This window comes from Neolamprologus brichardi, chromosome 10, assembly GCF_056152115.1.
Source record: "Neolamprologus brichardi isolate AB-2024 chromosome 10, ASM5615211v1, whole genome shotgun sequence".
Lineage (NCBI taxonomy): Eukaryota > Metazoa > Chordata > Actinopteri > Cichliformes > Cichlidae > Neolamprologus > Neolamprologus brichardi.
Window position 1 is genome coordinate 23,457,411 of NC_142113.1, and position 12,019 is coordinate 23,469,429.

Consider the following 12,019-nt stretch of genomic DNA (forward strand, 5'->3'; position numbering starts at 1 on the left):
GCATGTAAGGCTGCCAGTGGACCCGGGCCACTAGTGTTTACTTATGATTCCACTATTGATAGCAGTGAAATTAGTAGGATGAACTGTGAAGTGCACATGGCTTTCTTCTCCACTCAGATTCAGCCACATGCTGCACGACTGATCAGCCGATGCTTCACAGTGTTAAAGGATAATGATGGAAAGTAAACGCAACCCAAAAGTTTCTCAAGGCAAAGAAATGGGATATTCTTCAATGGTCAAGTCAGTCACCTGATCTCAACTCAGCAGAGCATGCTTTTAGTTTCCAAAACTGAATGCTGAGAGACCCACAAACAAGTAAAAGAAACAGTAAAGCCTTGGTAGGTTGTAGGATTCAGGTAGTTACAACGCAAAGACTGCAAATGAAGAAACTGAAACTAAGAATGAAAAACAATCCTCAAATTAAAAATGACGTTAGTTTGTTCAGTTAATTTGTTTGTTCAGTTAATCTGACAATTGGAGCCTGTGTATAAAAACGGCTGTAATTCCTAAACAGTTAGTGGAAAATGTTTGTTAAACCCCCTAACTTGAAGCTGAAAGTCTGCACACATATCGACTGATTTAAAATCCTCTGTGGTGGGATACAGAGGCAATACAAATTGTGTCTTTGTCCAACAAATTATGCCTTAAACTAGTGTACTAAGAATGGCATGTATAACTGTAACTCATACAAATGGAAAAGAAGCAGTTGAGAACAGAAAGTGGCAGATGAATAAAGACTTACCTTTTGTTACTTTCATTGAGGTAGAGGGAGTAGAAGTGAATGAATGACAAGTCAAATACATTTAGCTGATAATGGCATGCACACTATATTCACTCCATTAACATTTGCACAAACACTGCCTCTTGTGTGACATATCACCACTGGAAGTCTCCACACGCAGCAGCCACGACACCCAGCATCGTCCCCTCCCACTCTCTCTGCTATGGACCGGGCGAAGGCGGGCACGGCAGCCCGTCGTCCTACGTCAGAAGCGGCTTTGTTATTTAAACCTGAATCAAGCGAGGAGGAAAGTTTTCAGAGCCGGGGCAGCGTTGCCTAGCAGCTAGGCATAGGACTGTGGTTAGTTCACGTTCCCTGTTTTCATCCGTATATCGAGGAACCACGGACACTTCCCCTTCTCAGCCTTCCTGTCATTTATCTGATATCCTCTCACAGTCTTTTTGGCAATCATGACCCAGACCGTGACACTGAAGGGACCCTCACCGTGGGGTTTTCGGCTGGTTGGAGGACGGGATTTCAGCACCCCGTTAACTGTCTCCAGGGTAGGTAATAACTTTGTCGTCTCTTGCGTCTGCGTGTTTATCCATTCATTGAGCTGTGGGAACAGACAGGGGATATTTGGCTGCTTTAAGTGAAGTAGGAAAATAAATAAATAAATGAATATATATAAACTGAGTCAGGTTGGAAGTTGCTCAATGAATTAATCTTAACAGGTCTCAGAGGTCTGCTATCCCTAACGCCAGTATATAAACGGGAGCTTTACTCTCAAAGCAGACAGATGGGGGCGTCTAATTTCTGGCAGCTAAAATTGCCAGTACGGTTTAGTGAGTCATTGCAGTTGGCCGAACAACACTTATCGACGTTCAAAATCATCAGTCTCAACATAAACAGAACGACACAACACAGGGATATATTTACATAGTTTAGAAAAAGTATTTTATAATTTGAATGAAACTAAGGATAACTAATGCTAGTTAACGTATCCTTCATAGTAATATAAACTCAGTGACTTAAATACTTAATACTTATAAATAATTATAAAGTATTCTACATTTAGATAACCTGGCAACAACTCAACCCAACTGGTTTTAGTTTTTTTTTCTTTTATTAACCTATATTTTATTTTAAAAGAAATGGTATTTGTATTAGTTTTAAAATATATATTATTACACTACATTAATAAATCTTAATTAATCACTATTAATATTATTTATGGTAGTACCAGAACCAGTAGATGTATTATTGATAGTAATCACAAAACCTCCTGAACTTTCCTGACCCTCACAATATGGGTCAGGAGTCAGTGTGCTGGCAGTTTGATCTGGCAGTAGCCAAAGGTTCATCTCGGCCAGGATAAACACAGCCCGGTCCTGCTGCAGGCCTTACAGAAGGGACGGAGGGGAGGCGCTGACATTTGTTTTTCATCAGAGCTCATTGGTGTTGCTGAGGGATTCCAGGTGTTGTGCTCAGCTGTACCACCAGGCCTAAAACGACCCTTTAACTACAGACCTGCAGCACCTCAGACAAGAGGTTCACCTTTTAGATTTATGACGACTGATAAACAACTTTGAGAGAAGAACATGAACTCCGGAAGGTGACCCAAAGCGCTCTTTTTAAACCTAATAAAATATATATATTTTTTTTTAAAAAGTTGTAATACAATGATGTGGCATGCTTTGACTCAGAGGGTGTCCTAAAACCTCGAGAGATTAACTTGCTAACCCGACGCTTTTGACTCTGCAAACAACCTTAAAAGGTAGTTGAACTCTGCAGCTTAAAAGAAATAGACATCAGCATATATATCAAAAATATAATATCTTCAGGAATCATCAAGTTTACTGTAGACAGAGCACTATGTTGATCTTTATGTTTCCATTTCTCTCTTTTCAAACTAGTGTAGTGGCCAAGGCAATAATTGTTTTGGGAAGAATGAGAGTTAACAAACCTGTTGCAACCTCCTTGAATTGTTTAGAATATTTCAATGGCATCTCAGGCTTTCCGATGCATGCCTAACTTCTTAAATAATTTGTTCAGCAAGCAAGTTGTGGTTTCAGGGTAATTAATCACACAATTTCTCACCAGATTAATCTGTGCGTGTATATGTGGGTGCCAGTGTAAAAAGCATGGCATGCATTGTGAAAGAGTTTCATAACTCTGCGGTGATGGCATCAGTAAAATTAATTACAGGTTATATTTTACAGAAAGAGATGGCAATAAAAAACTGTGCTCACATGGAAGAGCTGCAGCAACAGCAATAGGGGATTTTTGAATAACTCCAAAAACTTGGCTTCATATTTAGACAAGGAAGCAGCTGCTGAGATGTAAGCATATTTAGCCAAATATGTAATATCAGAGGCCTAAATACAAAGCGATTTGGCTGAAAGTCTCGTCATTACACTGCCACTTAAAGACCTTTATTTGCTTCTTGCCGGTCATTACAAACCACTTCAATGTCCAATTGACACTGGCTTAAAACATAAGCAAAAAAAAAAAAGTGTTTTAATAACAGAACTTGATCCTTCAAATTCAGAGAGATGTAAAAACCAGAAAATATGTGACACTGATTCTCTGGTGTGGAAGTGTGTGAAGTGATTCATTGTTGCTGAAGTGCAGGAGTGTCTCGTAAACCTGCCGTTCATCACATACTTGTTGCATTCTTGCTGTACGGTGCATGCCCAAGACAGCAGTTTGAATGCACTGAATGATGACGCAGAAAGAGTTATAGAGGAAGAGCATGTTTGTGTGTGTCAGAGAAAGATACTTCATGTAGTACAGTAACTAGAATGCCTCCTTAGAGGGTATTTAAGCACCATGTAAGAATTACACACGCTGGACTATACAGATCGTTCTTAGTATGTCGGCTTTCCAAGAAAAGAAGAGAAGGCCGAATATGAGAACTAAATATTAGGAGTTTTTGAGTGTTAGATTACTTTACACAGCCCTCCCCTCATCTAATGTCTTTCAGCAAGTATAAAAGTGAATGTCATGCAACACCTGCACACTGAAAGTTGTAAATACCAGAAAGCAAGTTATGATGGCAGCAGCTGGGTCTTTGCGTAAGGTGATAATCTTCCTGGATAAGCTGATTAGTCCCCTGCCAGCCCTTTAGGACTTCAGCTCGTTAATGGGATATGTTTATTTGACTCTAGAAACATTTGCCCAGATGGCATGTGTAGGCATGGTGGGTCTGGTTGTCAAATGGCTTGGTGTGGATGAGAGACATTAAATAGCTGAAAAAACATTCCTTGATATCTCTGTAGAAGCATTTAAAGAGAACACGTTGAATGTGAAAGCTGTGATATTAGCCATTTTGTTAAAGTTACTTCCAGACAGAAGGTGACGCAGGACACTCAGATTTGCCAGCTGGAAAACAGTCACCTTCCTGGACAGAAATTCACAACCGAGCGTTGGGTGAATAATGATCCAAGCAGTGCACAGTGTCTCTGCGTTGCTTCTTTTTTGCTCAACCTGCTGCATGGCCTCTGCAAGATGAAGTTTTCAGACAAGTCACAGTAGGGATTTAGTTTTTGTTTATGAATGTAAAGGCCAGTTATTCACACATCAAATTCTTCTTTTAGTTGTCACAAAAATACAGATCTCCAAGTTAAGACTCTTTAATCTTCTAATGTCTAAGCCTTTATAGGTTAAAGTTAGGCAACCATAACCCTAATCCAGCCTTAAACTTTTTTTGGAAAGTTTGTGATCATTATTTGTTCCTGACTGGGATAAGATTATAATACCAATAAAAATGACATATTCTGACTGTCAAAGATGGGTTAGAGTTGGTGTTAAATCATAGTCCGCTCGCAGGAAAACTAATATGAACTGCAGCTAGTCACTTTCTGTCTTTGTGGCTGGTGTTTGCAGGACTTTACAAGATAAGGGGCACAAAGAGAAAATCGTTCTGCAACACTATCACAATCCTTTAATCAGCTGGTTTTTCTGGAATATGATCGAGTGCATCTTTAGTCTCAGTGGACTAAATGACTCAACCAAGTCATGTCATTCCACAATTGTTATTCTGCTTGTATTAGGACACTGGAATTACTGAAAATGAATTAAGAGCAAATGCAATTTCGGTGCATACAGAACCTCAACACCATTTGCACCCTCTGAGCTTTCACTGTACATCTGTCATATAACAGAGACAGGACATGCAACCTACAGCCACATGGGTTATTTCTCAGACACTGCTGTGTATAATAATCAGCTTTAAGCTGCTGTCTGGGAGCCTTTTTTTCTCTCTAGGCTAGAATTACAGATGCTGCATTTCCACAACAAACTGAGCGAAATATAACAGATGGGCACCCTTGAAGAACTTCCTGTTGTCAGTGAAGCTGCTGAGCTCTTGAAACAGTATAGGGCAGAGGGAACAATGAAAGTCCTTGGGTGGTTTCTAAGTTCTTCCTGTTCATCTGGTTATCTGATGTATGAAAGTGGATTTCAGTGATTGTTGTTATTATGATATCCATGCTGCAGTTAGACTTCAAGTGTTCTCTAGGGGGAAATAATTGGGCGACTGCTCATATTCTCAGAAAACATGTTTGTTTCAGTGTATTTGCTGCGAAACTTGCAAAAGAATCTTCTGGTGGTCTCATGATCTTGTACAACATGTTCAAGCATCACATGGCGAAAGGAAATTTCACGGAAAGCACAGCACATGTGCAAAAAAACAGAAGACAAAACAGTCAGTTATTCTGCTAATCTGATTACAAATCAGATTGACTGGAACGTCTCTGCCATTCTAGATGCACTTGAATGCAACTGTAATTACTTCATCAGGGCACTCCCATTTACTTGGGTTCTCATTTAAGTCTAACCCTGCATCTTTAATCATCGACTTCAGTGTTGCTTATTGGTCTTGGCAGATTGAGCCTCTTTGTTTGAGTGTGAATAACACAAACCAGTTGGAGCCTCACACTCCAGGCGATGTATTGGCTTTTCAAGGTCATAACCATGGTTCTTATCTCAGGTCCAACAAAGGCCTGAGACACTGCCAGAAAATTATTCTCTCTGTTGCTAAGATGTGCAACTCGGCGCTCCCACCCAGCTCAGTCTCTCTGTGGAGTTTATACACGAGTACAACATCTGAAAATGACAGGCTCTTCTCATTTAAGTGTCGATCTTGTGATTTGCAGGTGAGGAGACATTTAGATAGAAACCTCTGGTTAAAAATTCCCAGAATAAACAAATGTTGCTTTAGCAGTGTTTAAATAGCTGTAATTCATTGTGAGTCACATCTTAATTACACAGCTTTTTAAAAGGTGGTGGAACAATACAGCAGTCTTATGTAAACTATTGTCTGTGTACTAGCTCTCTGATCAGTAATCCTGTAGGTTCCTGTAGGCCACCACACCTTATTATCTGTGAATCTTTAGTCTATTTCTTTATTCTACTACCTGGTCTGAAAAGACTTGTGATTGGCCCAAGTAAGTTTTCCAAAGACTGAACTTGAATGAGAATATGATAAAAGGGTATTATTTGTGACACCCACTCCAAACAGTTTTGCGTACTGCAGCTTTAAGTATCACTGCAGAGCAAATAGGAACTTTTCAGGAACTAAGACAAACACCAAAGGGCATTTTAAAGTCCCTGTGTTACCTTGAGAAAACAAAATACAAAAATAACATATAACTTGTCCTATTACTTGATCATGAAGATGATGTCACACTTGAATGAGTTTTGATGCAGCACATGCAGCGCGTAATGTGCAAACACACATAATCAAATATTTACACATTGACTCTTTTCTTTCCTGTGTTCTCAGCCTCATTGCTTCTCTCGAGTACACGTCCACAGCGAAACCGCACTCCAGCATACTCACCAAACCTCAGCGTGCCACATGATGACTCTGTGTGACATGAGGCTGTCATTTGCTAACCGCTGTATCTGTTAGCATTTAACTGTGTCACTGTTTGTGGAGTAGCTTCTTACGGGAATGGGGATGCATGTTTAGATTGCCTAATAACCAGTTGCTAAAGTTTCTTTATGCACTGTTGATGCTTCCCTGCCATCATGACTGCCTGTCTTATGCTTGAACACCTTAAGTGACCTTGCCGCAATAACAAGTGCCAAGTTTCTCTCTACTTGACATATATCGTACCACTTTTTTTAGGTTAAATCTAAGTTCTTCTTTACAGATGATAAATAAAAACATACTGAGGAAAAAAATACGATGACTTGATTGTGATTCAATCAAATAGCAATTTGATGTATTTCCAGTTCACTCACTACCTGGGTAGTGGGTAACCATGCATCATTAACAGCCCCACGCAGGAAGGGTTTTGTTAAGATAATGCAGATTTTTGTAGACTTGGTTTTAGCACTAGCCTCATTGCAGCAACATATGTCAAAGTAATCCATTGAGGTCATAACAGTTTTTTCTTAGCTCAGCTTTCCCCTTTAAGGATGATAGCATTGTAGATAACTCATGTGACTGTGACATTATTCTTTACCAGAAATGTTCTAACAGTTGGTTAGTGTTGTGGTTTCTTTCTAAATGTAACCAAGTGGTTTTGTTGCCTGTAAGTTACAAACCTGTGAAAGAAAAGGAAAAATTGTAATAATAAAAGAAGTCCCGATCATGCTATGTCAACACTGATTTTTGGTCTGACTTGCAATATAAACCTCAGTCTCCTGGGTGAATGTCCTGCATTTGATCCATATGTCACACACTCCACTTTCTAATGGCTTCACCCAACTTTCTAAAGCCTATATGACAGTTAATTGATGCATTTAGCATAATCTACGGAAACTAAACTCTAGCAGCTAAAAAAACAACACGATTGCTGTTGTTTTTAATGAAATCCTTAGATATCTGTGGGACAGGAAAGTAGGTTTACTGGGTGAAAATTAGATTTGAATTCACACCAAATGATATAAAGCCTCTAAGTCAGGTCATTTTGTTTAAATGATGTCTTTTCTCCCTCTCCAGATTGTACAAGAAACCCCGTTTCATTGTTCACAACAAATTTGGTCACATCATTTTTTGAGGAGATTGATGCTTTTCATCCTTGAGTTACATTTTTTATTGTTATTTCTGCCAACATATGAAGCAATAGGAAATGGATCACTTAACTTGTGGTATGCTGTTGTGAGTAAAAAGACCACAATGATATGACATAGATAAACAAAATATCCATTTCTTATTTAAAAGCTGTTTCGCAATCATGTAAACTTTAACGCTCTGTAGATCTACGTAATTACATCACACACAGAGTTAATATAGCACAACATGCGTGAACTGTGTAGCTCTACAGCATCCTTACATTTCCTTGCAGATGGGAATCTTTTTCTGTTAGTCACTCCATAGTCATGCTATTGTGGTGCTTGGCATACTACTATATGTATTTGTTTTTAGGTGTACTAGTAAATGTATTGGAGTAATTCGCTATGCTGCATGGCCTGACGGTGAGGTGATGTTACTCTGTTGCTATTGCATGTCCTTCATTCCACTTTGACACAATCCAGACATAAAGCAAAGACACACACAAACATCTGACAAGCATTCTCACAGGGGAGGTTGTGCTAAATGACAGGGGCAAACTATAACCTCCAGTTAGTGTCTGTGAAAACAGGCACTGACAAACAAGAATCCATTATGTTTCCAACTCCAAGAAAAGCTTTGTTTGTGCCTCTGCTGCTTAGAAAGGATCTATCTTGAATTTACAGAACTTAGATTACACTTGCTCAGTTGTTTATGCCAGGCTTCTACAAGAAGCAGCTTATAAACAGTGCAAGCTTAGGTGGGTTTGCATTTCCCAGGGACTCACCGAAACACACAAACCTACTCATACTCCCCACAGTTTACCGGAACTGAGTGAGGGACATTGGGCGGTCAGAGGCTGTAAATTAGGAATTCCACATTTGAACCACACGACTCAGCTATTAGTGCTTCGTGGAGCGTGAACTTGTATGCCTTTGCTCTTGAAAGGCTCCTCCCAGTTAGTGGAGGAGCCTTTCAAGAGAGCTGCTTTTACATGCAGCTCTCTTTGGATTCTGTTTATTTTTCCAGACTTTCAACCAATCATATCTTTATTTAGCTTTAATTAGATTACTGAAAAGTACTTGTGAAAATGTGTTAGATCATGGTTTTTCAGCCTCCAGAGACAGTATATCTTAAGGTTTAGCTGTCATTGCAGTAGACATTATAAGAGGGTGTGGAGTTAGGCAGAGAGTAGTCTGGTATGAAGATGAATGAGCTCAAAGAGTGATGCACTTACCAGCTCGCATGATGAAACAAAGATTAGTCACAGACACTTGATGTACAGGAGTAATAACAGGATGCTCTCCAAAACCATCAGTTTCCTTATCTTCTTATCCTGATAAATGAAAAGCAGGTTTCTGCTTTTTAGGTTGCCTCATAATTTCTTTAGGATAATAGGGCTAGCAGGCTAGTGTGCAGTCATGCACTGTAGCTTTTTTCTTTTAGTTAATTTAGAGGAAGCAGACCATTTCTCCACCCCCTCCAGGGACCAATCTTTTGGTTTAAGAGAAATAATGATTTCAGTCAACCAAGATTTTACTTGGTTGAGTACAGCCCCTGTGACCAACTGGAAAAAGCAAGTCCAGATGATATAAAAATGTAACATATTATTGCTTAATATTCCCCCCAAAATGGTGCAACTACACAAATGATGATCCAGCTGCAGGAATCTCACATTTAATGGCTGGGAAAATACAGACAAACTAATAGCCATGCAGGTCACTGTTCACAGCGCATTACACATGCAAAAAAGACTAGAGACATGATGACAACTGTTCACTTTGCATCATGATTTTTGTTTCACTGCTATAAAAGACTTTTTTTGCTCTGCAGCCTGCCGGATAACTGGGACTTGTTTTACTGCGGAGGAAATAAGCTGCAGTTTCTTCTTATTAATGTCAGACAAAACCATATCAGTCAGAGGCACATGTTTGTGTATGTGTAATAACGAAAAATTGATATCACATGTGACTGCCCTCCCCCTTACTCTCTGTTGGGGCTCAAATATCCACTGGCCAGGAGAGTTTTTAGGAATGAGAGATCACAGAGAAGAACCTGCTCTCTCTAACTCTTGAAAGAAAATCCACATTAAAGAGGTGGGGACATGCTGTGCAGAAATAAAAAAGACAAAAGGAAATGCATTAATTATATAAAGAACTTATTGCACAGATGCCTGGAAACGAGTCTAACATTACACAGATACATTGTTGTTCAAGGTTCATGTGCAAGCCTGGTGCAAAAGTAACATACTCCCCAGACTTGAAACTTCACTGTTTCAACTTGAGTTGATTATAAAATTACACATGCATAGCCTCAGTGAGGTATTGGAAATTTCTTTTTTTTTTTTTTGGCAAAAGCTACAACCATTAGGTTAGTTAATGTAGCATACACCAAATTATCTGCTTATTGGCCTGCTGTTTGACATATGAAAAAAGGGGGAATAAAGAACCAAATCAAATACTCTTAGCCATTTGTTTCATTTTGTGCACATAGATGGTTATATTGCATGGATGGTGCTACATAACTGGAGTTCATTAAATTCCCCCAACCCACACACACGGCTTAGCAACTTTTCTGATGAAAACCCCTGATATGGATTTACTGAATTTGAAAAGGCCGGGTATATAAAGTGTTACCCTTCCTTCCAGGTATTTCACCACCTTTAAAAGTGAGAAGACTATTCACCTGTGTCATTGTTGAAGGCGCTGCCCCAGGCACTGTGACATAAATCAAAGACGGGCTTCTCTGTGTTGACGCTCCCAGGCTGATCCTCTTTTTCTTTTTTTCTTTTTCTCACCAACAATTTGAAACCACTTATAATGGCTCTTTATTTTCTCTTTTCTTTTCTTGGGTGTGCTTGGATTGTTGTGTGTGTCTGTGCATATCCGGTATGTGTGAATATTGTTAGGTGACACCTGGCAGCAAGGCAGCCCAAGGTGACCTGTGTCCAGGCGACACCATTCTGGCTATCAACGGTGACGCGACAGAACACCTGACTCACATGGAGGCTCAGAACAAGATCAAAACCTGCACTCAGCAGCTTACGCTCAGCATCAGCAGGTATGGAAACATGATACTACCCTCACTGGAAAACTGGTGTGTTTAAACCATAAATTGACCTGTAATCACACTCTTTCAGTTGGGGGAATGGTTATATTTAGCGCCGCAAAACATTCCAGAAAAGAAAAGAAAGCGAATCTTTGAAGAAACACTATGTACACAGCTGTTGTACCAGCTGAATAGTAGTTTACTATTAGCCAGCTAGCTGTAATGTACACTGTACATTAAGCATATTTTCCATGAAGGGTGACCTCACTGGAATTTTAAGGTTCAGAATAATTGGATATCAAGAAATGCTGAGCTTTCTAATCAGCCGTCAGCTCATGAGTTTTGCTCTGAGGCTCATTAAGAAAATTGAGTTGAAAACCTTGACAGATTTTTTTTGTATGACTCAGGTCATTTATTGCCTCTCATCCAGAAAAACATGTTGGCGATTCGTCTGTTCTGCCTGGCACCGTCGAGTTACAGTGACAAGTGACGGGTTTACAAGAGTTAAAATGATCGAGCCGCTTCACCTAGAAAGCGCTGTCAAAATCAATGAGGCTTGTACAAACAGTGAGTCAAACTGTGACCTTTTCAAATGGTATTCTCGGGTCGATATTGTGCATTGGTGCGCTTCGTGAGTTGGAAAATGATCATCGTTTTCGACCTGGTATGTGAAGATGTATGAACTGACCTCAAGTGAAGGTCAGGAACAACAAGTTTCTGTCAACATAGCAGAAAAAAGATTATCCATCTAAACATTTAATGAAGGAGTGGGGTGGGAGACGGGTAGGTCAGGGGTGGTTGGAGGTTAAAACCAAGGAAAATCTGAAATGTCAGTCACTTCCCACAATTCTGTTAGATGGTTGCTTTGGGTTGCCAGAGTACTGGAAAGTGCAGAGCGAATCTGGCAATCTCTAAATCCCATCCCCTCAGATGGAGAACACTGTGTGGTTTCAGCCTCAGTTACAAGTGACAACTGCCAACTGGTGCTTCAGCGTTCTCCTTTTAGGGCAGAAGACAACGCAGTCTCTCTCCCTCTCTTTCCCTTTGTCTGGTTAGAAACATGATGGTTACTCGCAGATGGGAGTGTGAACAAGAATTATTTCTGAAGTAGTAAGACTCATCAGATCAGAAAAGACACAAAGAAACTCTAAATTCAGATTTGTTTTCTGTTTCTGTACTGTATTTGTGTTTTACAGTATCCACTCTAGCATAACAACTCCTCCTCCACCCCCACAGCCTGTAGT

The 12,019-nt window shown here is 39.8% G+C and overlaps 1 protein-coding gene across 1 annotated transcript in view; it reads left to right on the forward strand.

The window, feature by feature from the left end:
• The first annotated feature begins 939 nt into the window (after positions 1-939).
• The window catches only part of pdlim4 (PDZ and LIM domain 4), a 46,294-nt gene continuing 35,214 nt past the window's right edge, over positions 940-12,019 (forward strand). The window contains exons 1-3 of the mRNA XM_006785003.3: positions 940-1,081; positions 1,178-1,284; positions 10,636-10,787. Coding sequence (XP_006785066.1) covers positions 1,192-1,284; positions 10,636-10,787 — 245 coding nt within the window. The 5' untranslated portion in view covers positions 940-1,081; positions 1,178-1,191. The remainder of the gene's footprint in view (positions 1,082-1,177; positions 1,285-10,635; positions 10,788-12,019) is intronic.